This window comes from Schistocerca serialis, chromosome 4 (genome assembly GCF_023864345.2).
Source record: "Schistocerca serialis cubense isolate TAMUIC-IGC-003099 chromosome 4, iqSchSeri2.2, whole genome shotgun sequence".
Taxonomy (NCBI): domain Eukaryota; kingdom Metazoa; phylum Arthropoda; class Insecta; order Orthoptera; family Acrididae; genus Schistocerca; species Schistocerca serialis.
The window spans coordinates 410626833-410654630 of NC_064641.1; the positions used below are offsets into that span (position 1 = coordinate 410626833).

The window sequence follows — 27798 nt, forward strand, 5'->3', positions numbered from 1 at the left end:
TCACTTACAATTATTACATTAAAGTGTTTCACAATCAGAGAAGTTAGGTACGGACACCTCTACTCCCTGTTAGTAAATTATGAATAATAATGTCAATTACTTTTACGTAGGTAAAACAATTAATAGTTTCTAATAAGCAATATTATTTACTGTGCTTTTGTGTAGGAGAAAAACATTAGTTTAGAAATTATGAGAGCCATGGTTAATGACTGTAGTGACTAGTTTCTACAGACATTAAAGTATAATGTTTTGGAAAATTTTGTATCAGTAGTGCTTGTTTACACAAATGCCTACAGTAGGGCATACCATCCAAGCTCTCATGATGATGTCTTAAAAAATGAGTAGTTGTGGAAGTTTTAATTGACTTATTGTACTTTTACACACCTTCCGAGGTTTCAGAACAGTTCTTGGTTTATCAATATCTCTAGATGCCTCCAGAGTAAGGTCTCTCTTCGTTGTGCGATCAAAAATCCTAAAGAAATTATTGTATGATCCAGTCATAATTGATGTATCATTTCCATTCCAGCAGCATTCAAATTTATCAAAGATACAGTCATTTTCATATAGTGAACATAATTTTGATCGCAGGTACTCGTGAACCTGAAAGGAAATATCCTTGTGTATCATATCTTGATCTCTGACACAAGTAGTAATCTTTCTGAACCAGACACATTTACAAAATGTCAAAGTTTGTCTATTGCTACATGCATCTACAAAAAAATTAGTTACTAACTAATTATGAACAGTTATAACCAAGTTACAGTCAGCAAACATGAATTGATTTTAATTAAGAATTTAAATACAAGGTGTTTAATAACAATTGCAAACAAGAGGTACCATCTGCATTCGGTTTTATTCTCTGTCTTTAAAAAAAGTCAGGAAAGTAAAAATCAAGTTTTAAGCAAGCAGATAACAGGCAAAACAGTAGTACATTTGGAAATAATATTCATGTTCCTATACTACTGCCATTCCATGTTGAAAAAGCATTTTGTCTACTCACTGGATACGATTCTATAGGTTTGGTTTCCATGTGAAGATCCCAAACCTTAACTGTCAAATAATCCCTAGATATCATATAACGACCAGAATTAGATAGCTTTACATCTGATATACTTGAGATTATCTCTGAAAAGAAACTCCTATTCGTTGGATCCTCTGGTTCTTCAAACACTGAAACAAAAGGTAAATACCATATTAGACAATGTAACGACCATTACTGATGGAGTAAGTTGTTTTGAAGAGGAAGCATAATTTGGAAATAAGCCTCAAATTACATGCTCTTATTCTGAGGTAAGCCACCTTTTCCACAATTATAAGGTGTGTGTGTGTGTGTGTGTGTGTGTGTGTGTGTGTGTAAATTTTGTAATGAAACGTGTGCGCTAAGGTCATTCATATTTCCTCAGTGTACATTACCACTGAATATGCAATATGAGAAGGAGCTGGAACAATACTGGCAAATTTTTACTGATGTAAAGAACAGTAATACTCACTCTTTGCATGCCTGTCACAGAGTGCTGCCGCTCGCATGTCACACAGCCTTATTGTCCCTTTACTACTGCTATACACAAACAGATTACATTCAACTGGGTGAAACTCTGCAGCAGTTATAACTTCTGTAAGCTCCTCCATATTTGTCGGTTTTATGTCTACAATATCTAAAGCACAAAGTTAAGGATAGAAACTTAATTCAATCATTTTTTCATAGATACTGGATAAAATAGTTTCCTTTTTATTTAATTATTTGACTTATTTATTTGCGCAGTGCTCAGCTTGATTCATAAAGTAGATTATTACACAAATAACTTTTGACACCCAATGCCCAAAGGAAGCTGTGAATAATCATCCCATCACATAATATGACTGTACTGAATCTAACTACAAGCTTTTAATCTTGTGACTGCTTTAACATCAGAACACTCCTACACAAACAGTGATACGTCAAACACCTACAGAAAAAGAAAAAAGAAGTGAGAAAAAGTTACTTCATGGAATGCATTTTACACCTGATAAATTCAGAATAGATCCAGGAGAAGAAAGTATACCACCATCAAGTTTCAGACAAAGCACAACATTCACCTTCATAATTGGCACTAAACTGTTTCTTAGCTGAAAAGGTAAAGGTGCAATATGTATTCAACGCTTTTAAGCATTGTTGGGGATATTAAACTGAGATGCTGAAAGCAATACTGATGCACGAGATACAGACACACTGAACTGAAGAAACTGTGAATTTCTCTGACTGCAGCAATAAAATTTTTGAGAATATAATCTAGAATAGTGTATGGTCTCATGATAAAGTGCCTGCTCATCCTCACACATCCTGGGAAATTTGGAGAAAATTGGAAGACTGTTGTTTAAAGTTATAAAGTTGTGAAGTTGACGAGATGATCCAGGCAGAATATAGTCATTCCTATATACTCCACAACAAAACTTCTACAAAGCAATTACATGAAAGAAATCAAAAGATGTGACAATTGCATGTACCACTCATTCATATAGAATATGCCAAAGGCTAATGGTTTTTCACAAGTTCTGACTACAAGATAACACTAGTTTCAGAAAGCAGCATGTTGATCTCTCATTCATTTGAATCTCACAACAATGTTTAAAAAATAGTTCCACCACTGATCCTGTTCTTCAGTGATAATTTACAAGAGGTTCGCATATTTTACTTCAACATATATTTGCATTTATCTCAGTTTTTAGATGTGAAAACTGTGGTGTTACCGCCAGACACCACACTTGCTAGGTGGTAGTTTTAAATCGGCCGCGGTCCATTAGTACATGTCGGACCCGCGTGTCGCCACTGTGTGATCGCAGATCGAGCGCCGCCACAAGGCAGGTCTCGAGATACGGACTAGCACTCGCCCCAGTTGTACGGACGACATTGCTAGCGACTACACTGACGAAGCATCGCTCCTTAGCCGAGCAGATAGTTAGAATAGCCTTCAGCTAAGTCCATGGCTACGACCTAGCAAGGCGCCATTAGCCTTACATAGCAATTGATAGTTTGATAGTTATCGTATGAAATGTCTTATCAAAAACGCTGTATACAAATGGTGGATTAAAGTTAAGTATTCCAGCAGCTACGTACTTTTCTTTATAGCATTCATAAGTATCCTGTTTCAGACCATCAAGTCCGCCTGCTTGCTTAATGGCCGCCTCCCTTAAATAATGTGCATAGTGTTGGCAATCTGTCAACACTACAAAAACATTGTTCAGAATGTTTTACACTGGGTATCTTCATGCAAGAAAAATTGAAAATTCCACAAAAATCACAGAAAAAACTGTAAAATAATTTAGAACTGGTATACATTAGTACTCAGAGTTACTTTCAAGCTATCGACACACACGGCTACATGCCTTTAAACATAGTACTACCCATTATACCAAACTTCCTGGCAGATTAAAACTGTGTGCCCGACCGAGACTCGAACTCGGGACCTTTGCCTTTCGCGGGCAAGTGCTCTACCAACTGAGCTACCGAAGCACGACTCACACCCGGTACTCACAGCTTTACTTCTGCCAGTATCTCGTCTGGTAGAGCACTTGCCCGCGAAAGGCAAAGGTCCCGAGTTCGAGTCTCAGTCGGGCACACAGTTTTAATCTGCCAGGAAGTTTCATATCAGCGCACACTCCGCTGCAGAGTGAAAATCTCATTCTGGACCCATTATACCCTCTACACATTTTCTTAGAATTAGAACCCTCTAAAACTGTACACACATCACGCAGCCCATTGTCTAGCATACAGGGAGTGATGCAAAGTAACAATTAATACCGCTGACCTTTATTTCTTGTTATCACTAATTAGCAATCTGCCAGTGAATCATAAATTTGAGTTATATTTTTTGTGATGGAAAAGGATACTGAAACTCTGATCAGTAATTTCTAAGTGCCACAAATTTATTCGAAGATCATCTGCAGACAGGTATGTTTCCTGGTCGGAATTGACACTAATTGAATTAATATGATAAGTATGTGCATTAGCAAATATTCTCCGTGGTGAAGCTTCAACCATCAGTTCCATTGGTTTTATAACTGGAACCTGAAACAAGCAATCCATATAGCCTTCGGAGTACTGTAAAAAGTATATTTTATATGGAGCAAAAAGTCAATGAGAATGACATCCAAAAAAGTTAGCTGGAAAAAACAATGAACATTGAAAATGTGGTCACAAATAATGGTAAATCACTGTTTTTATTACTGCCATGATACTGGAAAATACTGTCCACTTTCCTAAATTCTCTTCATATAGAGTTAAAGATATGTTATTTAGAATAAGTTATAGTATTTTACCAAGAAAATTTTGGTGATATATTTTAACCAACCTTCAGCACAAAAAATTGTTTTTGTCATACTGACAATTTCAATTTTCACAAAGACAATGATGACTACTTTAAAAGGAATTCAGACACTTATTATTTCAAATTCTCATGCAACAGACAAAAGACATAGATGTGACACTGTTTACTGCCTTTTCAATAGTAATATATGGTTCCAGTGATATGACCACTGTCTATGTTCCACGTCAATGTGCAGTAACCACTCAGATGGCAGGGACAGCTCTGGCAGTGTACAACACGAAGTGTTCAGGGGGATGAGGAAAACAGTGTGATTATTATAATGCGTGAATGGAACAATTTACCAGCCATCCTAAACAGAATCTGACGAAAATGGAGCGACTTCTTCAGTTTATTCACACACACCGTCTTCATCAATATCTTTGTGAGCAATTCGTTAATCTTTTACCAAGAACTGTTTCCCTGCTAGAGTTTCAAAAATTCTGCAATATATTTCTTCTCCAATTTCCACATGTTCTTGTGTTATTACAGCAACACGTTTCGAAGCAATGAGATTGTTTTGGAGAAGGAGCTGTTCACTGTACAGAAGTGTCATTTTTAATTGTACTTCTGAAGCAATTCTGCTTCACTATCAGGTTCAAGTTCTCTTGTTGTCGAAGAACCAGGCACATCAATACATTTACTCGTAAAATCAGACATCTTGGAGCATTGACATGTAATTACCACGGGGGCTAACACAAAATGAAGTACTTTTTCATGTTTGTAAATGCTGTTCCTTTTCTCTATCCATCCACCAATTGTGATTTGTTTGTGCACAAGCCACTATTGTGGTGGGTCAAAACAAACTACAGGATTACAGGGAAAATGGGTTCATACAGTGAGTCATACCATACCTGTATTTCTGTACTTATTCTGGGAAAATGGGCTCATGGTGGGTTGAAATGTGCCTACAGGAATATGGTTATAATGGTGAACCACTACCGGCACATTAGAGAAAAGTCCAAATTTCCAAGGTGAAGCGAAAAGTCCAAATTTTCAAGGTGAAGATTATGTTAACAATAAATGATTCCTTATTTACTGATAATCTGCATATTCATAATTAACCTGCTATTAGAATCTTGTGTGAAAGGGGAAGTAGTGGGAGCAAGATTCGATCCAGAGTCCATCTTATGAAACCAAGCACTTACTCAGTAAGCTCTGTTGGCTATGCATTCCTTGGCTGCTAGCAACGACACATTACTATATATGCACTATATTTTACATTCAGACTCAACTTTCTCGAAAATAGTTGATAGTTTCACCATCCTTTTTACATAAATTAAAGTCCTAGCCCCCAATCAATAATCCCTATCCATATGAATCAAATTGGTGAGCAAGTACATACAGTCCCCTTGTTAGTCCTGGTTAGAAGGCAAACTATGGGGATTCCATGATGAAGTTTTGCATTCCGTAACTGGTGGAAAAGTACTTGTTATGGGTTTTCAAGATGTACTACTACTACTACTACTACTACTACTGGTCATTATGTTCTAAGGCAGTTCATGAGCAACTGGATCTTTGGGTTGTGTATAGAATGGGATGACAGGTTGTGGTTTGGTATCTGGTTCATTTTAATTGTGTAGTTGATTCAAGTTTCTTGGACTGAGTTGATAGTGTACTACTGAAAAAATTTCATTTCAATGCATTCATGAAAACACCTTTGAGACCAGTAGTCTGTGTGAGATCATCTTAAGACGGTTTCTGTATGCTGGCGGTAGCTGCTCCATGGGTCTACAACGTGATTTTGTGTATAGTTCTATGCCAACACCTCTTCACAGCTCTATGAACAGCTATTGTTTTCACCTACTGCCATCTGCACATCACTGAAAGTTATTAAAACCACTGCCAGGCATCAGGGATTTCCTTAAGTTGACTCAACTGTAGAAATGTCTCAGTAATAAAAAACTGTATTAAAACTCCATGCATTGTGCAGCATTTTTTCACACACCTCAGTGTTTATGGTGTCCTATCTCTTGAACTATGTGTGGTACAATATAATTTTGCAGGTGCATTTAGCGTCATATGTGGACACTCTCTGCAAAACTTATTGCAAACAGTGTTAATAGTACAGGAGTAAGAAATTTAAATGTCATGCATGATGTAGCAGTTTTTCCATGCATCTCACTGTTTATGATGTCACATCTACTGCACTGATAGGCAAGTGATTCTTAGCACCACAGTGATTGTTGCCTGAGAGTAGTGTGTACCAAGTCTGGTTGAAATCTGTTCAGTGGTTCGGAGGAGATACAGAACATTAAAACATACGAGGGTCACTCCAAAAGAAATGCACACTTTTTTTTAAATCCATCTTTTATTCTACATGTCTGAAGTTTTACAGTATGTAGATACATCCTTTAGGAACAATATTTTCATTTCTCCACATAATTTCCATCCCTCTCAACTCCCTTACCCCATCCTGGAACCAGCACCTGTATACCCGCATGGTAAAATTCTGGACCAACCTGTTGGAGCCACTTTTTGGCAGCGTGCACAAGGGAGTTGTCATCTTCAAACCTTGTTCCACAAATAGAGTCTTTCAGTTTCCCAAAGAGATGATGGTCACATGGAGCCAGGTCAGGACGGTAAGGCGGGTGTTTCAGTGTTGTCCATCTGAGTTTTGTGATCGCTTCCATGGTTTTTTGACTGACATGTGGCCGTGCATTGTCATGCAACAGCAAAACATCCTGCTTTTTCCGATGTGGTAGAACATGACTCAGTCGAGCTTGAAGTGTCTTCAGTGTCGTCACATATGCATCAGAATTTATGGTGGTTCCACTTGTCATGATGTCCACAAGCAAGAGTCCTTCGAAATCGAAAAACACCGTAGCCATAACTTTTCCAGCAGAAGGTGTGGTTTTGATTATTTTTCCTTGGGTGAATTTGCATGATGCCACTCCATTGATTGCCTCTTCGTCTCTGGTGAAAAGTGATGAAACATGGCTTCATCACCTGTCACAATTCTTCCAAAAAATTCATCTCCACCATTCTCGTACTGTTCCAAAAGTTCACTGCATACCGTTATTCTTGTTTCTTTCTGAGCTACTGTCAACTTCCTGGGAACCCACCTGGAACAAACCTTTTTTAACACCAACACTTTCCGTGTTCTGCAAACACTTCCTTCGCCTATCCCAGCGTAGCGTGATAATTCGTTCACTGTGACGCGTCTGTCAGCAGTCACCAATTCGTTAACTCTCTGCACATTGTCTGGAGTGCGTGCTGTATGAGGCCTGCTGCTGCGAGGACAATCCTCAATATTGCTGTGCCCGCTTTCATCATATAACCTGCTTGCCCACCGACTAACTGTATTGTGATCGACAGCAGCATCTCCATACACCTTTTTCAACCTCTTGTGAATGTTTCCCACTGTCTCGTTTTCACAGCACAGGAATATTATGACAGCACGTTGCTTCTGACAAATGTCAAGTGTAACAGCCATCTTGAAGACATGCTGTGACGACACCACTCACAGGAACAGGTTGAACTAAGTTTGAAAACAAGCAGGCAGGATATATCTACACACTGCGAAACTTTCACGCATGCAGAATGAAAACTGTATTTTTACAAAAATAGTGTGCATTTCTTTTGGAGTGACCCTCATATATAAATCTTATTTTTATATTACGTGTGTGGATTTGTGCACCAGCACATGCAACTTTTTGCTCTGTCAATTCCTGCTTCAGAAGCATCTGGAATGGAGAAAGTATTTTATACTCTGACTTTTAGGGAAAATTCTCAGGTTACCATGAATAAAGCAAGTCAGAGAATATACTTCATCCAATAATGTTTTCAGTTGAGTAAAGTGGTGAAAAAGCTGCTCAACACAGAGAACATCTCTGATTTTGTATGAATAAAGGTAACAAAGTTTCTCACAAGCAGAACATATTCAGTGTGTTGAAGTAAGCTCTGAAGCACACGTTAAGCTGGGTAAATTCTGCTGTAGTTGAGTGTTACCAAGCATTTTTAGTAAAAACGGCAGAATTTATGGTGCTGAAAAGGCAACAAATGATATATGTAGCCAGAAGAAATACAAAAGACAGACACCGAAAAGTTTGTACAGGTTTAAGAGTGAAATCATTCTTCAGCTGGCGAATTACTCACTTCCGGAAAATCATGAAAAATGGAAACATTTTTGCACTGTTTAGCAGACTCAAATTTTCATAATGGTATAGGAGAAGACTTGGGCATACACCAATAACTGTGCCACTGACATTTTCATATGTTGTTCACTATGTTAACAAAAAGCACTGTTCTGATCCAATTTTCCAGAAACATAGGCAAACTCAAAACAGCAGAAGTGAAGTAGCAGTCAAGATACCACGTTTCCATGTGCAGTGGGGGCTCTCTCAATTGCGCGCGCTGAAGGTTTATTATAGGTGTGTGCGCGCGCGCGCACACACACACACACACACACACACACACACACACACACACACACACACACCTATAATAAACCTTCAGTACATGGAGATGAATATATTAGCCGAAAGGGTTTTCCTAGTATCAGCGTGCAAACAACATGTGATTATAATGAAATGTTCACTAGTGTCAATGCTTTTATGGCCCGAACCATCATGTGAGGATATGGAAAAGCCCTGATATATGCCAGATACAAAAAGAGAACCAGTGTAATGCTTTAGTTTTAGGAGGTGAAGGGCACAGCATCGCATCAGGGTTAATAAAACCATTCCAAAATCTTACAACAGACTTCACTTAAAGGAAAAGGTGATAATCAAATGGTGCAACGGGCATGTGAAAGACATTGCCCAGTTTCTCCAAAACAAAGGAAGACTTTTCCAAACAAAAATCGCCAAAATGATCACAGTCTGTTTTGTTCTGCACAATCTTGCGAAATTAGGTAGGTTGGTTGGTTGAGGAAAAGGGGAGGGGGAGTGGTAAAGGACACATTGTACGTGTATATGGAGGGGGCGGGGCTGAAAACAAAGTTAACAACTGTGAAACACAACTGTACGTCTGTCGGCTACATCATTTACAGTAGACAGTACTGCACTTCCAACCCCCCACTCTTTTAGTCAGCACATCAACACCAAGGACAACAAACAAAGAAATAAAAGAGGGTGAATGTTGTCACAGAGACAACTATGATTCAAATCATACAATTCAACATACAAAAATTTTGCCTTCCACCAGTTATTTAAACTCCCACTGTCTCAGAATGAGTGAGAGTTAGAAATAGATACAATTAATAACATTTCTAGAATGAATAACTATCCACCAAACTATATATACTTGTAATAAAAACACTAGTAAACATAAGAATGACAGATCCATGTAAGAATAGTAATTTGGAAAACACGAATAATAGAAAGTACATATCTTTGCCACATTAGGGAACATTAGCAGCAATTTTTAAATAAGATATAAAGATAACATTGCTTTCTCAACAGAAGACTACGTATCTTTGATTCTGGTCAATTGTATCTACAAGAAAAATATTCATGCATCCGTAATATATAAAATCCAGTACCCAGAGTGTGATGCTTACTACATGTGACAGGCAGGCATTTAAAAGAAATACACTGGAGAGAAGGGATACGGAGAGTAAGTCTAATTTTGCCGCAGACAATGGTTCCTTATCCCCCACACACACACACACACACACACACACACACACACACACACACACACTAAACTGCAGACCCAGAAAGGGAGGGTTTATGATCTTTTTGGAGGAAGAAAAGATATTCTGTCATCATAAATCTTCTGGTGTTCCCCCAGTTAAAGACCATTTGTTAGTGAAAAATATCTACTTTTGGGAGCTGTTTGAAGAGCATCTTATAAGAAGATAAGGCACCTTGACCCATGTTGAGGCATGTCCAACAACAGCATTGACCTTCCCTTATACAACAGAGTGGAAATTTAATGTTCAAGTGTGCCATTCGTATTTATTTCAGTTTTGATTGTGTCTTCCAAACCCCGGTCCCCTTGTATTCAAAACTGGTTTTAACATTAACTGGCATTATAAATATTGTAATCCCCACTTTTCATTTCACTTAGCAGTTATCTTTAAAATCGTTGTATGTAACTTGAAATTATGCCACACGTGACGTGCAGCACTATTGAATACGAAAAAGTTCCTTAGCTGTTATTGTCATTTCTTTGTGCATTGTATTACCGTATCATCATCTTTAAAAATTGAAGTTTCTTTAAAGGTTTGTAATGGCTCTTTCTGTAAGGTTCTCTTATATGACAAGTAAACAGAGTTCCTAATAAAAGTTCGAAGTGCAGGTTTGTGAATTGCTTCTATTATGAGGCAGTGTTTTGATGTACCTATTAGCAACAACTTAATAGCTATGTAACAGATGTAACTATGGAAGTGTGTAAATGGCACTTCATTCAAACATTAGGTTCTTTACCATTAAACACGAGGTTTTTGTATGCCCATGTCATACCAGCTCGCCGCCATGCTGTTCAGAAAGTTATGAACCTCTTCTTTCATTTCGTCGTCTGAGCTGAATAGCTTTCCAGCCAAATGTCCTTTTAACCTAGGGAACAGGTGATAGTCACTGGGCGTCAAGTCAGGACTATAGGGTGGGTGGGTGAGTACGTTCCACTGAAAATGTTGCAGGAGAGCAACGGTTTGCCGAGCGATGTGTGGGCGGGCGAGTGTTGTCATGGAGAATGTGCACGCCCTTGCTCAACATTCCTCTTCTCCGGTTCTGAATTGCCCGTTTGAGTTTTTTCAGAGTCTCACAGTACCTGTCAACATTAATTGGGGTCCGAGCGATTCAGCTCCGATGACGAGGTGAAAGAAGAGGTTCACAACTTTCTAAACAGCATGGCAGCGAGTAAGGTATGACATGGGCATACAAAAACTGCCACAGCGTCTACAAAAATGCATCGACAGAAATTGTGATTATGTCGAAAAACAGCTAAATGTTCAAGCTGTAAACTGATGTAAACAATTTTAGAAATAAACAGGTCAATGTACTTATAAAAAAATAGGAGACCTTACTTTTGGGATTACCCTCGTACTTTTAGATTATTACATCTCTGCGCCTCATGCCTCTTGTGCACCTAATTTACTTTATTTTATACGACTGCAGATTTTTTCAGGTTTCATTCACAGCATCCCTCATACATTTTGTCTTGCATAAATGAAATACGCCATATAAAACTTCTATAAATGTATTTTTATGCTATTAGACTTCTTATAAAATTCGATATGGTTTTGTTGCAATGTAGACCCATAGGGTGACAACTATCTTTTAAGGCTGTATTTGAATTTAAATTTTTTTGTTTGCTTTCACTATGTAATTTGCGTATCTCAGATATACTGCATATTAAAAACAAAGATGACGTAACTTACCGAACGAAAGCGTTGGCATGTTGATAGACACACAAACAAAGCCAAACACACACTCAAAATTCAAGCTTTCGCAACCAATGGTTGCTTCGTCAGGAAAGAGGGAAGGAGAGGGAAAGACGAAAGGATGTGGGTTTTAAGGGAGCGGAAAGACTTACCTTAGGGGGAAAAAAGGAGGAAAGGACAGGTATACACTCGTGCGCGCGCGCGCCCACACACACACACACACACACACACACACACACACACACACACACACACACACACACACATCCGCACATATACAGACACAAGCCATATTAAGATTCATTTAAATGTTATGGTCTTCAATAGAACTGAGCTTCATGTTCTCAGATGTATACTTCAATAGAGAGCACTATAGGTCCCCGATGATGCATATCCTCGCTGCCTGCGCTGGTTGTAAGCAACAGCTTTAGTTTTGTTTCTGCCATGTAAATGCTAGTGTAAATTACCACACATTTAGGTTCTGACGTGGTTATGCCTATATTAATCTTCTGGTAATGGTGTGTCATCTCTACGTCCCCACTTATATGGATTTACATTACCATGTTTTATGCATATTGTATGTCTGTTCTTCATTCTTTCTGTTTTTGTATTTTAGCACCCATGATGAAAATGTTATGGTCAAAACACAGATCTGCAATAAATTATGTATTCTGTGACCCACTGCTTGGCCTTTACATTTGAACATTCAACAGTCATTGTGCACCACCTGTACCCAATGGATTTCAATTTAGTTAAATAACAAATAGTACTTATATGGTTGGATGCACGTCTTTTTTTCACTTAATCAATAACCTCAGCTCAAGAATTCCTCTACAGTACAGGAGTTTTTAACAACTGCAGCTCAGTCATGTCACCTTGGCCATGTGTGTAATGGAGTTGTGGTTTTGTGAATGTGTGCGCGTTTTCTATTTCCGAAGAAGGCATTTCAGCTGAAACCTTAATGTTTAGCAATCTTTTCATTGTGCCTGTTTCTCACAGAATGCCTCCTCTATGCGGTAAAGTGCAGTTTATCTTTTCATAACATTGTTGGTATTCTAACTTGAACTTCCCATTATGTGTATGACTTGTAGTAGAGCAACCAACAAATGCTAAAAACCATTCAACTCTCAACTAGGATGTGGATACCTATTTTCAGATATCTTCACAATTACATAAATTAAAATTAAAATGGTTTAAACACAGTAATTTACTGTAATTTTGCAACTTTCCTTGAGCAATATAACAATTATTAAAGTACAAAATTTATGTCAAATGTCTAAATTTCACAGTAAAAGATTCCGTACTTCTGAGCTACACTTGAAATTTCAAGTGTCTAAAATTTCAGCTTCTTGCTTTGCCTTCCCTATTATTCTTTTTTTTATCTTTAAGTTCGTATTTCTTGAACTGTTCTCCAGTTAAGATTGGACACTAAAGGCCTGTACTCTTTTTGATGAAGCATTCTTTGCAGCTCATATAAATGACTACTATAAAGTAAATGGTCTAATGATTGTACTGCATTGTAAACACTTCTTTCCACATCAACGATCTTTTACGTCTTCAACTAAAACTTCTTTGTTGGCAGAAAAGCCTCTCAACTGCATCATTTCCATGAAACATGCGTAACAGCTTCTGTACAAACTTGAAGTCACGGTTTGCTCTTCGCAATGAATTAGTCAGAATGTGATTAAGTTTGACCTCATTAAGACTCTATTCAGACTCGCCAAAAACTTGCACACTCATTTCACAAGGATATCCTTTTCCGTGTTGTTCTTGCTAGCATCAGTGGCACCACAACTAACATCCAAATGACGACTTCTTTTATGATTGCTTTGGTAACGTCAGTAGCTAGTAATTTGCTAGAATTCGTTACTATTTTGACACTAGTTTTCTTTATGAACGGAGAAACAATGATCTACATTAAACTTAACAAATCCTAGTACAAAAATGGGAACCGGTAGCCCATTTGACTGATGCTTAGTGAAAACTTCCTCATTTTTTATTTATAATTAATTAAAAAATTGAAGTTTTGTACAAGGGAATTTGTCTTCTATATGACATATAATCCTTTCAGAGTTTCTAGTGTTGGTGGACTTATGTACTCCAGCAGCTTACTTCAAAGGTGGAAGAAGTTCAAATGCTCTTTTCATGACTTCCATATTTCCAATCTATATCATAGAACAAAACTGAGAGCAAATTAAGAAAAGCCAGTGATGTTTGAGAAGGTTGCCTTTCTTGAAGAAAAATCCTTCATAAAATACCATACTGCCCTAAGAAATCCACAAACATACCAACCACACTTAGCATGAACAGTTTTCAAAGCTTCATTCACTACATGAAGTGAACATACACAAAAAAGAAGATGATGATGAAGATTTGTTGTTGATTATCTTCTTCATTAACTGTAAATGATTACAAATCATCCAACATCTTGAAGCTCACATCTGGGTCTTCAAATTTAAATTTGAATGATTTTTCAGGTGACAAATTCAAGCCATTCATTCAGATCTTCCAGGGAACTTAATTTTAACTCCGAAGATTTGACAGAACACAAAACATAAATGTTTCTTGTAGATACAGACTGATTTCATTCCTCCCAGAAACAAACCACTTCTCCCATTTGGGCAACTTTGTTTTAAACTCTGGTCATATGACACACAAAAGAATCAAACTTCCCTGAGTCTGCCAGCTAAGAGATAAGAGATTTCCTATTCGTTATCTGCTGCAATGTAGTTGGTTCAGCAGTAGGCCCTTGTTTCTTAGTCAGTTTTTCCCTACATCTATCGCACATTCTGTAATCTGTCACCCGTCAACATTTGTACTCAGCATACTACAGAAATTTGCTATTGGCCTGTTCACATTGCTACCTTAGTGCGTTGCTATCACATTATCTTTTTAACAGTTAACTTGTTTTTAAGTACTTTATGTAGGCCAGACTCCTTGGCAGCCGGGGAGGGGGGGGGGGGGAGAGAGAGAGAGACGGGGGGGAGGGGGGGGGGGGGAGAGAGAGAGAGAGAGAGAGAGAGAGAGAGAGAGAGAGAGAGAGAGAGAGAGAGAGAGAGAGAGAGAGAGGGAGAGGGAGAGGGAGAGAGAGAGAGAGAGAGAGAGAGAGAGAGAGAACACATGCGCCTGGTTATTCTGATGGAGGCCTATTTGGCCAGAAGCTTTGTTGTACCAATCTACGATTCAGCATCCCCACTATGTGGTCAGTAGCACCTATCGTTTTTATAATAGTGTCATTTATACAGCTCTATTGTTATCACATAGCTGTAGGAATTAATTTATACCTCCTAATCCAAATGTCATCCCAAGCTGATTTTTTTATGTTTTTGTATAACATGAAGAAGCAAATATCTTTTTTCCAGAAAATTTTAAGGCGACATGTTTTGAGATATTCAAGGTCAAAAGTCACAGTCACTGACCTTAATTACACACATTGCTTGAATACGGCCATGCTGGATATCATTTTAAAGCTTGCTCTTAACTCTTCCAAAATTATTCGATTCACAGTTCTCTCTCTTTCGGAACAGAAGTTATAGCAGTCTTCGTCAGCAACATTTGGCGAATTTTCTCCACATCTTTAGACCTTCGGAGAGCCATTAATTCGTGTCGTACTTGCGCCAGAATACATTCTCTCAACAAGTGCAATGAACACATCAAAGCTGATAAAAATATGAGCTGTTCTGACTGAAAATTGTATGTCTGTGTGCTGATATGACACGAAATGACCCCAGCTGTAATGTGGTCTCTCTCTCCCTGTTACTTGAGCAGCCTTGGATAACTTCCTGCACACTTTTTTGTACATAAGAACTAATAAACCAGGAATTTGCAGAACTAAATACGTCCATAAAAACAGTTCTCTAACAGAGCTACCACTATGAAATGCCTTCAGTAAGCGGGGAAAGACCTGGCGATATTTTATGATTTAAAGATAATACTATGGGCTCAGCAAATTTATAAATAGTCAACTCAGAATGGTGCTTTTGAAATAGAAACTGCTTGTCTAACCATTCCATTACTACACAAATAGGTGACAAACCTGGTGTACATTGCCTTCTCAAAGATTTTGGACAATGATATAAGGAGTGACACTGGGTAGTGATTTTTTATATCTGTGGTTTCCCTTTCATAGGGAGAACTGACAATTGCATATTTTAATTTTTCTGGGAAAATACACTAGGTTAACAATGCATTACATAATAAGTGACTAAGAACATTACTTATTCTAGGGTCATTACTTTCAGGGTCTTATTGGAGATGTTCTCATATCTTAATAAACTTCTGGTTTTTAGAGTCAAGATGACATTTCTTATTTCAGATGTGGATGTGAGATTAATTTTTAACTCACAAAATGTTCTCTGTATTTCTTCTTCAGTGTACTGTTTTGCTTTCTCTTCCAAACCATTAGCACTAATTTACTCCCCTATTTTTAATTGTAGTAACTGAAAGTGTCTGCTACACAGTATGCATTTTAAAAGGCTCCCATTGTCTTTAACAGAAACAATGTCATCACACACAATCTCTTTCCCTGTTCCTGTTTTAGCAACATTCCCTAAGGATCTGATTTTAATATCTGATCTGTCAAATTCAGACAGGTTGTGCATACTCCTCTATTTTATTATAACTTTTCTTAATATGTTACAGCACTGTTTTTTTATATCTGTGTCGTTACTTGTTCTGGCTACTTTGTACAAATCCTGTTTTTCATTGTGAAGAGACTGATACCTGCACTGACCCAAGGTTTCTTTAAGGACTTTCCACTTTTATACCATCCCTTTAGGGAAACTACTTTAAAAATGAATACAAACTCATTAAGAAGTAGGTTGAATTTGGAGTTGGCAATACGCTCATTGCAAACTGGTAGGGAACTTTATGACTGATACCAAATTATGAATGGCTAAAAGCATCTATAAATCACTTTTCCTGTAAAGATTCCTTTAAGAAATTTGCATTAAATAGCCACAAATTAATAATCCCTTCCTGTTGTCTGACAGAAGTTCATCAACTTTTTCATTTCCCAATTACCTAGTGGACACTTGTATACTGCAACAATCACAAATATTACATATGGGAATGCAAGCTTTCTCGGGGAATTTCGATGATGAAATCTTCGAGTTATCAACACATCTTTCAGAGTTCTTGCAGTACCTTGTCTTGACTTGGCTGATAACCCGAGGAGACTACATCAACAAATATTTGATTTCCCAACAGCAACTCACAAGCACATGCTACAACAGAGACAAGACAAAAAATCCCAGATTCTTTCCGGATTTCTCAGTTAAAAGTATACTTCTCAATTCTTTAAATGGTGGTTTTATACACTGGCATATAACTTGCCAGTATTCTAGGAAACAAAACTCACAAAAATGTGTTTCGGAAAGACCTTTGATGCAAGACAATACACAAGACGTTACTTTCGTTATTACCAAAGTATGAATACAAATCCACCTAACACAGCATGACAGCTTCTGAGCACTGAAACTGAAATTGCAATGCTTTTCAACCAATCATAGCTCATCTCTCATGACCTCGCCAGCCAATGACAGCATACAGCATAGGACATTTGATGCAGTCTGCTAACAGCAACATGGTTTAACCAGCAAGAACATACAAATAGGAAAAGTTAATGCTTTAAATTTATATACATAGAGTACGGCTACAAGAAAAGTTAAGTTTCACATATAATACTGGTCTTCTTTAGCACATTACTTTTTAATGTATATTGACAATAACTATGCCAGTAAAACTTTCAATAATGGTGTAAGTGGCTGGTCTCCTGAGCCCAAAACTTTTCTAAGCGGTTGGTCCTCAAAGCGTTGAGTTTTGAACGAGAATCAAACACTCCACGATATAAGAAATTCATCACACATTTTCACAAGTAACATAATTCATTTGTGTAAAAGGAAATATAGTTTGAAAGTAACATTTCTCAAGCCACCATTTGTAATATTTTACAGCAATCTGCTAGAAATGTGAACTTTGACATCACAGTCACTGAAAGCAGTTTGCTGTTACAAAGTACTGCATAGATTTTGCCTTAAACCCTTTTACACATTTTTCTGTCTGCAAAGGCTTGTATGTGCATTGTATGTTGTTATAAATGGCGAATTTTCTTTGCAACTAAAGTTTTATATTTTGGTGTTTTTTGTCACTTATGTTTTACTATTGCAGTATTATTCAGCTGTAGCAAGCTAAAGTAAAATTCTTTGTTAGACTATCAGTTCTTACCAGTCAAAAATTTAAAAAAATTTAATTGAAAACTAAAACAATAAAAAAATTCCAGGTTTTTTTAAAGATGAAACAATTTCTCTCTTTTCCCAGATCTCCCAGGGCATATACACTTTGGATTGAAGTCCTGGTTGAGCACTAATTTTCATTAACGATGATCGATTCACTACAAGACAGTCACATTATGCTGCTCCCCTCTGTATTTTTGCTGTTTGTGTCAGCTCGATTTCATACATTCACCCTCCACCACGGCAGAAATATACATGTTACTAATCAGCATTCATATGGCATGACTGACTACAGTTGGGACTCATTAATAGTGCAGTGAAAGACTACTCTGTTTCAGTATTTCATTTCAGAAAATGCACCACTTTATTCCTGAACACTTTAAATTATCAGACTTTTTACAGCTACATACATACTCCGCTAGCCACTCAAGTGCATGGCAGAGGTTGTCTTATACCGCTACTAGTCGTACCTGTTCCTGTTCCACTTGCAAATGGAGTGCTGAAAGAACTACTGTCTGTATGCCTCCATATGGGCCCAAATTTTTCTATCTTGTCTTCATGGTCCTTAAACGAAATGTATGTTGGCAGTAGTAGATTTGTTCTACAGTCAGTCACAAATGCCTGTTCTCTAAATTTTTTCAGTACTGTTTCATGAAATGAATGTCATCTTCCCTCTAAGAACACCCATTTGAGCTCACAAAGCATTTCTGTAATATTCTTGTGTTTATGGAACCTACCAGTAATCAATCTAGCAGCACACCTCAGAACTGCTTCGTTATATTCCTCTAATCTGTCCTAATGGGGATCCCAGATACTCTAGCATTATGTACTGTTGTTCTATATACAGTCTCCTGTACAGACAACTATACTGTCCTAGAATTTTCCCAATTAACTGAAGTCGACCATTTTATTTCACTACTACCAACCTTCCTTGCTTGCTTGTTTCATTTACCGTATTTACTCGAATTTTAGCCGCACTCGAATCTATGCCGCACCTGAAATTTGAGACTCGAAATTTAAGGGGAGAGAAAAGTTTTAGGCCGCACCTCCAAATCTAAATAAAGTTGGTCCATTGTAATATGAGACACAATCAGGTCGAATAAATGATGATACAGTTACAGTAGTTTGTTTCGAATCATAAGCTTAGCAGTTAAGCTTTACCAGGTAGCCATTGCTATGTGTCAGGCGCTCCTTTTTCATGTGCTACGTCTGGTTTGAATTGATTGCTTATTTTTCTTTGATCTGATAAGTGCTCTTCTCTTTGTTATAGGTGTTTACGTCACTCTAAACTGAAAATGCAGTACTGTACTGTGTCATGCATTGTTTGTCGCATTCTGATAATGAGTGTTTACGGTCTGTCGCCGCTCGCGGCATGGCTTGGAGAGGGGGGAGGGGGAATAGTCTCATTAGCGAAACAATGGCAAGAGACTGCTATTCGTTGTTACTTACACTGCTGCTCTCTTTCATAATGATCAACAAGAATCAAATAATAGACTGCGTATGATGGAAGATGTTCTGAACAAGAGTTTAGCGAAAATTTTTCTCTGTTTGGAAATCTTTGCAGACGCCTCTTCAGTACATTACATTCTGCACAGAAATTAGAGTCATCGTAGATTTGAAAATCTAGTCAATTGCCATGCTTCATTTCTGACTGTATCACTACTAGGCATACAGGCATAAGAATAATACGAATATAAACATGACATGATATGTATATTCTTCCGCGTTTGCTGTTGTCTCACTCTAGTTTTGTAGTTTATTAGCAAACAGGATTTAAACGAGATAGCAGCAAACATGACAGAATACATGGTAAAATGTTTATATTCATATTATTCTTATGGTGAAGAGAATACTGCATGTGATTCACAATTCATAAAAGTTCCTATTAGCAACCATCTCTTCTCACAGGTAGGAAAGAATTCAGAACGTAGAGTTGGCCATATTGAAAAACATCCCAAACAGTCTTGCCAGTCAAATTTTCGTAGTACATTGAAATGCTGTTACATTCGAAGGTGAACAATACGGAATTTGTATTTACTTTATTGGGTAATGTATGAAAATGCAGTGGTCGAAACTCGGGGCGGAGAAAAAAGCTCATCTTCCATCTTTTCTTTAAATTTATTTACTGACACATAGATTTTGGGGCCAGTATTTATTTTTGTGCCTGCAAAGCATGCCTGTGTAGCACTACATATATTCGACACCAGAAGTTAGTTGTGGCAGCACCTACCAACATATTTCAGAACTTCCGCTTACTTTGCACTCGATTCTAAGCCACAGGCAGTTTTTTGGATCACAAACACCGGAAAAAAGTGTGGCTTCGATTCGAGTAAATACGGTAATACTGCTTGGCAACATAATGCCCAAGATATGTAATCACAATTCTCAAGGGCACTCCTGGGGATACCTATTTCCCTAAAGAAAATTCGCTGTCCAGGCCAATTTACTGTCTTCTACTACTGGAGATGTCTTCAACCCACTCACACATCTGGAAACACACACTGTACATTCAAATCTTCGGTAACAGTCTGCAATGGGAGACTTAAAGGTTTTTCAGGAATGTATGAAAATAGAATCTAGCATGTTGCTCCTCCATAGTGTATTTTGCAAGAAACCCAGGGAGAAATATTATGTCACATTGTCACGTTATTCATTTACAGAAACTGTTCACAATATGGACATTATCACATTCCCCTATCACATTTCTTTAAATTTTGATAAATTACACAGGAATACCAATGTTCTAGTAACGGTCTTCACCCATGTCATTGTTAACAACACAAGCAGTATTTGTTTTATAACTGTCAGTCTCCTCTTAAAATGTTGCCTTCACTACAATCCATAGAGACTTACTGATGACTTTTTAATCTTGTCAATTGGGGTGAGTGTGTGATCCTCTTCTGGAATCCCATTTTTGGAGACTGTCTTTAAATGGCTTGAGTAAAAAGACATTAAGCACCTGCAATTTTTAAGTTGTACTTCCAGGTATAACAACTAGGTCTATGTTTAACACAGTAACTTTGGTCTTTATCTCAGGTGTGATGTGCCCTTTAATAGCATTCCGAAATAGTATAGCTCTCCGAGTACAGCACTAAGTTTGCAATTCCAAACGGCATCTAACCAGATGGCAAAGCACTTGCCCGCGAAAGGCAAAGGTCCAGAGTTCCGAGTCTCAGTCCGGCACAGTTTTAATCTGTCAGCAAGTTTCATATCAGTGCACACTGTTGCACAGTGAAAATTTCATTCTGGAAGCATCTAACCAGTCCATCATTAATTCTGTTCTCACCAGCACTTTTATTAGCAAAATTTAACTGAAACCTAAGGAAAGTCCCTTTGGTCAAAATTTTACACTTCAGAATATCATAAGGGACAGCTTTATTTCCTCAGCAGTAATTACTGACAAATGATAATTCTTTTCTACTGATGTCCAGTTGTTCTTAATGAATTATGCTTGCCACCCCTCCACACCTCACTGCTGTATAGCTCAGCGTGTCCCAAAAGACAAGCTTCTCATTGACACTGTGAATCTGGCGTAGAATGTAAGAGTATTGCTGCCACATCTGGATCAAGTGCCAGTGGGAGCTGGAAAGATTCTTGGTTAAGTCTTCTGACACTCTGTTCAAATAAAGTACTTCATCATGGTGGTTACTCAGACTTGGGGGAGGTGGATGGAGGTGAGTCCCCTGAGAATTCCAGGTATGTGTGTGTGTGTGTGTGTGTGTGTGTGTGTGTGTGTGTGTGTGTGTGTGTGTGTGGAGGGGGGGAGGGTGAGCATCTCACAGTGTAACGACTTTTCTTTCCTCTCACATGTAGTTTAATCACAGTTTCTGAACATGGTCTGATATCCAAAAAATTAACATACTTTTGAATATGAAGTATTTTAAAATGTGTGATTTATTAAGTAAGCTCAACAAAAATAAATTCCAATGTTACATTAAAAACACAGAATTCCCTGCAATTTTATAAAATTCCTTTGGACTTCCCTGATTTTTCCAGGTAAAATACCCCGAGAGTTCTCAGTTTTCCAGACGAATCGCACCCTGTTCGAAGGATACACGAGTTACTTCTATATATACACTTTCAATACCAAATCGCACTCCCATTACAACAACAGAACTACGAGGCTGATAATCGTTAGTACTTAAATGACCTGTCAATTTTCAGATTGTTATACTATTATTTCACACACGTAGCTAATTTCCCTGCCCCGGCAAATTTGTTTTTCATTTCAAACTGAGATATTAATAATTAGTACTACAGCTGAAGTTGTATGTGAAAATATACCAGGTATTTGTATGTTTGTGCTGATAAATCACACACTTTCTTCAGATTTGAATTATGCCAAAAAAGTGTGGCTTGTATTAGGTAAACACAGCAAATGCATTATCAGGAAACACGTTGCCTTACTAAATGTCCTTGGGTATGCTATATTCTAGTACGATGTCTGAACTGCTCTAAACCCCAACAGCACTCTTTCCCTTATCTCAATACTTTGACAACTGGAGCATGATTTTGGCCAAATGTATCATGAACTTATTTTGTCTAGCAGGTGTTGATTCGGTGCTACATCAAATGTATTATGAAGTTTGTATGTATCAAATTTATCTGCTTGGCTCTGTCCACTGCTAACATTATAATGTCATTGCACAATCGTTATGTATGAGATCTAGGTTAGTTCAAAATTAATCAACTTTCAGAAATGTAATTACTTACTACTAAATTCAAAATATTTTCCAAAATTCTGCCATAAATGATTGATTTGGGACTGTAGTGACGTGGATCAGTCACATTCTCCTTTATAGATGGGTGTGACCTGCACTTTTTTTAATCACCGGTACAGAAACAAAACAGTTTTCTTAAAAAGAAAAACTTGTGACTCAGCAGATGAAACAATGTAAAACTGGTGCAATCACGAGACATTCATTTTACCAGACAGGCATCCACAAATTTTTCTTGTGAAAATTGGAAAGGCATTTACAAGCTATTCATGAAAGTGCATGAGGCTACAACATTTCAATGTATTCCCTTTCTTTGTTCTCCTATTCTCTTCACCTACAGTTAGCTACAGGAGTTACATGCTGGATAGGAAGCTTTTCCTCTGTTCTACACATGTATTATACAACAGTTGATATGCTTTAGTAAGCAAAACTGAACTTACACATTTTCTCTTGGAAGTGTGCTATTTCTTGCTCACTGCCTCAGGCAGAGGTTCACTTGGGCACGAAACTATTCTATATTTCAAAAATAATACTTAATTAATTAAAAAACATTGCTGTAAGAGAATATAGAAGGAAACTCCACACACTGAACTAAAAACGTTTAAAAAGTTGTGCAATAATCATTTGGATCATATATATTTGCTAACAAGAAGCTGAAAAGGTAATGAATCCTAGAAACAACAGATTGAGTCCATGTGCCTCCTCTCAAAATATAACTACTGCATAGATAATTCTTTTACTGATGCTGTCTCTAGGCATTATGTGGATTATTCATAGCCTTCAGTCAACCATTTTCTCAGTTTTATAAAAATAGTTCACCACATTCCTCTCGACCCAGTACTACTATTTACTCTCAGATACCAATGTACACGTGTGGAATCACCCTTCTCATGGACCGATTGTAGCTCCTTGTTTGTAGTACAGATGGTCTGTCCTAATTTCATGATATCCTTGATTCCCTTATTCAATTTAATGTTCTTACCATTTCATAATTTCTTTATTGCTGTTCCAATGATTCTGCTCTCTGATATCCTGCTCAGAAGCATTTTCTTTCATTTTTAATACCTGGTTCTGTGGTTAACTTGTAGTGTTTTATTTCTGTGGCACCTGCTTTAAAATATTTAAATCTGTATACGATTCTGATTTCTTGTGCTATTGTTTTGTTAGTGACACATCATATTAACCCTGTTTTATTTTTAAGGATATTTTGAGCCGAATCTTCTGCACTATTTCATTCAGTGATTTAATTATCCTTCCATTATATATTCCAACACACAGTTACCATATTTTTATCAGGAATAGTTCATAAAATCCCCCTCTGAACTGGAGTTTACTGTGTTGGCTAAGGTTAGCTCTGCCAATTTTATTACTCTTAGGTAGTGTCAAAAATTGCCTAAGATTTTCAATATTAAAGGTCAATGAACATGTGTCCATATAAAATATATGGTCACTTCATTGTAAGAGGCTTGTTTTGTCTCCTGTAATGTACCGTGCGTGGTTGATCTGGATCATAATACACATCTTTTTCTCTCAATGCTATGCCAAATGAAATACAAATACTCACCCGGAGTTGTGTTATACAAGAAGGATCCTTCATCTGTCCATTTTCTTCCTTGGTATTGTAACCTTCTACTCTCTTGTCACGTTCCGAAACCTTCCATAGTTTTATAGTCTTATCTGGAATAAGTTGAACAGTGTTTAAGTAAAATATGAAGGTAACAGAAAAAAATACACTTTACACACTGAACAGCTTCATTACATTTGGCTCCACTATAAAATGAACATATTAAGTTACCCATAAAACTGAACCTGTCAACATGAAGTGCATGGTCTGAAGAAACCAGTCATTCAAGTTCAATACTGTATGTGCAACATAACAAAAATGAACCAATCTCTTCACATTTGTTGGCTTCACTAATCCAACTGTCAAACTCTCTGAGCCATGTTACAGATCATTACACAAGCACAGCTAAGATTTCATATTCACATTCACTGTCTTCACCCTCACAACTAAACCATCTTCCAATCTGACACATACCTCAGGATACACTACAAGACCAGTCCATAAAAAGCAAACAAAATTATAAAAATATCAAAGCAACAAAATAAATATTGCTTTTGTTCTCTTCTATTTGTTTGCATCTGCATGCCACATTAATATGTAGTGGTCTATGACCAAACTGTCTCAAAATCTGCCAGAAAATCCATAGAAATTCCTGTCACGTGTGAACTATACCAGCAGTGAGAGAGAAACAATACCTTCACTGCCCAACATAAATGGTAATGTTACTGATGACAGCATCACTAAAGCAGAGTAAACACAGTTTTCTGAAATTCCTTCCTCGATAAAGACTAAGTAAATATTACAAAATTCAAACCAAGGACAGTAGTCAACATGGCTAACTTAAAAGTGGCTATCCTCCAGGTAGTGAAGCAGCTTAATCATTTAATAAAGGCAAGTCTTCTGGTCCAGATTGTACACCAATTAGTTTTCTTTCAGAGTGTGCTGATATACACAATCAGATACAAAAGCTTACTAGACGAAAGATCTATATCTAAAGACTGGAAAGTTGCACAGGTCACACCAATACCCAAAAAAGGAATACGAGTAATCCACTGAATTATACATCTGCATCACGCTCATTTGCAGTAGGATTTTGGAACATATATTATTTATTAGCATTATGAATTATTTTGAAGAAAAACTACAGACAAATAGTCAGAGCAGGTTCGGAAAATATTGTTCATGTGAAACAACTAACTCTTTGTTCACATGAAGTAATTAATGCTATCAACAGGAGATCTCAAATGGTTCAAATGCCTCTGAGCACTATGGAACTTAACATCTGAGGTCATCAGTGCCCTAGAACTTATTACTACTTAAACCTAACTAACCTAAGGACATCACACACATCCATGCCCGAGGCATGATTCGAACCTGCAACTGTAGCAGTCGCACGGTTCCAGACTGTAGTGCCTAGAATCGCTCGGCCACTCCGGCTGGCAGGAGATCTCAAACTGATCCATATTTACTAAAGTCTTGACACCATTCCTCACAAGCAACTTTTAATAAAATTGCATGCCTATGGAGTGTGTTCCAAGTTGGATAGCTGGTTTCATGATTTCCTACTTGAAAGGTCACACTCTGTAGTAACTGTTTTGAAGTCCTAGATTAAAACAAAAATGGTATCTGGCATTCCCAAAGACATGTTACAGCCCCCTTGCTGTTCCTAATCTATATAAATGATGTAGTAGATAATTTTACCAACCTTCTTAGACTGTTTGCAGATGATACTGACTTATCTGTTGAAGTCATCAGAAGATAAAAATAAACTGCAAAATGATATACACAATATACCTGTATGGGACGAAAACAACTGATTCTAAATAACAAAAATTGTGAGATCATCCACATGGATATTAAAAGGAATCTTAAATTTCAGTTACACAGTAAATCACACAAATCTAAAGGCTGTTTATCAGCTAAATAGTTAAAGATTAGAATTAACTTGGATTGGAATAATCACATAGATAATATTGTGAGGAAGGCAAACAAAGACTGTTTTATTGGCAAAACTCTTTGAAGATGCAACACATCTACTGAGGAGACTACCTACATGACACTTGCCTGTTCTATTCTGGAATACTGCTGCTCCGTGTGCAATTTGATATAAAATAGGATTGACAGAAGACTGTGAAAAAGTTCAGAAAAGTCTAAGTCCTTTTATATTATTGTAAAACGGGAGGGTGTGCCATGGATACGGTAAAGAGGTGGGGTGGCAATCATTAAAACTGTAGTGTTTTTGCAATATGACGAGATCTTTTCACGAAATTTCGATCACCAATGTTCTCCCCCAATGCAGAAATATTTAGCCGCTGTCCACTTACAGCAAGAGAAATACGTGCTCACATGTAAATCTTTAAGTGATCATTTTTACCACATGCTGCTCATGAGTGGAACAGTAGAGGAATAGTCTGTAGATGGTTCGATGAATCCTCTTCCAGGCACTTAAGTGAGTGCGGCACGCGCGCGCACGCACGTTATTGACACATTTAAAGTTGCTAACTGCAGCAATCGCATACACTTATCACTAGAAAAGGAAACTGTGAAATACAGTGAGGTACAACAAAGTAACACTGCAGCCAACAATGGCTTACTCACACAGTACTGGCAGCTAGCTAATGTTGGTCAAAGCCAAAAACAAATTACCACTGGACAAAGCCACCTGACTTTTACCAAGTTCTACCAATTGTGAATTTGAGAGCAGTCTGCCAACCAATTGTGAACAGTAAACCAAGAAGTTAATATTTCTCTTCTTCCTATGCCAACTACCAAAATCCAAAAACTTTGAATACTTTCTGTTTTCACTCCATCTCACACAAATACAATAGTAATAGTTGCATTCACATTCACACCCACACCCAAATACAAACCATGCACCTTTCAGCTTATTTTCTATTATATAAACAAAGTATTTGAAGTAAAAGTAATTGGTACACTGATACCTATGTTTAATTAAGCACTACACCAACCAAATTATTATATACAAAAAATAATGGCTACATTGAGAAATTACTAGATAAACAACACCAAAAAGAAAAAAAATAATTTTGCTAGCTCATATTTTGAACATCAATGAACAAATTTACACATGTTGTAAATATGATCACAACCTATTGTACTGTAAAATATTGAACTATTTGCTGCCTTAAAGCTAAGCGATTATTTAAATCTACAATCATTGTACAATTACAGACATTCAACCAGATTTGTCAAATACTTAATTTCGAGAGCCAATAAAAATTAAATCTAATTTGACAACAAAATAAGAGATATTGTCTGGACTACCGTTAGTGGAGAGAAGAAAATGGGCTTGATTCCTCCTTTTCAACCACCTAATTTTATTAATTTTCTCTTCAATTTCCAAACTCTTGAGGTAGTCGAACTCAGGTTCATGACTATGAAATGTGCTGTACACTTTGTACTCCCCACGTCTTGGAATGCAGTTTTTACTCTGAAATACGATTAAATAATGAAGCTGAAAGCTATGTGAACACAACTTAAAACCAAATAAAGTTAAATGGACAATGAAAACATTTGTCACACTTCACAATACCATGACTTCATCCAAAACTCACTACAAATTAGTTATACACAGAGATAATTGCTACTTGAG

At 37.3% G+C, this 27798-nt stretch overlaps 1 protein-coding gene across 3 annotated transcripts in view; it reads right to left on the minus strand.

Moving 5' to 3' along the window:
* LOC126474955 (protein phosphatase PP2A 55 kDa regulatory subunit) overlaps positions 1-27798 on the minus strand; it is a 71799-nt gene that overhangs the window by 15716 nt on the left and 28285 nt on the right. For all 3 annotated transcript variants that reach the window (XM_050102473.1, XM_050102474.1, XM_050102475.1), the window contains exons 4-9: positions 27471-27636; positions 24186-24298; positions 3868-4045; positions 1491-1655; positions 1001-1170; positions 385-600 (exon numbers count right to left, since the gene is read on the minus strand). In XM_050102473.1, coding sequence (XP_049958430.1) covers positions 385-600; positions 1001-1170; positions 1491-1655; positions 3868-4045; positions 24186-24298; positions 27471-27636 — 1008 coding nt within the window. The remainder of the gene's footprint in view (positions 1-384; positions 601-1000; positions 1171-1490; positions 1656-3867; positions 4046-24185; positions 24299-27470; positions 27637-27798) is intronic.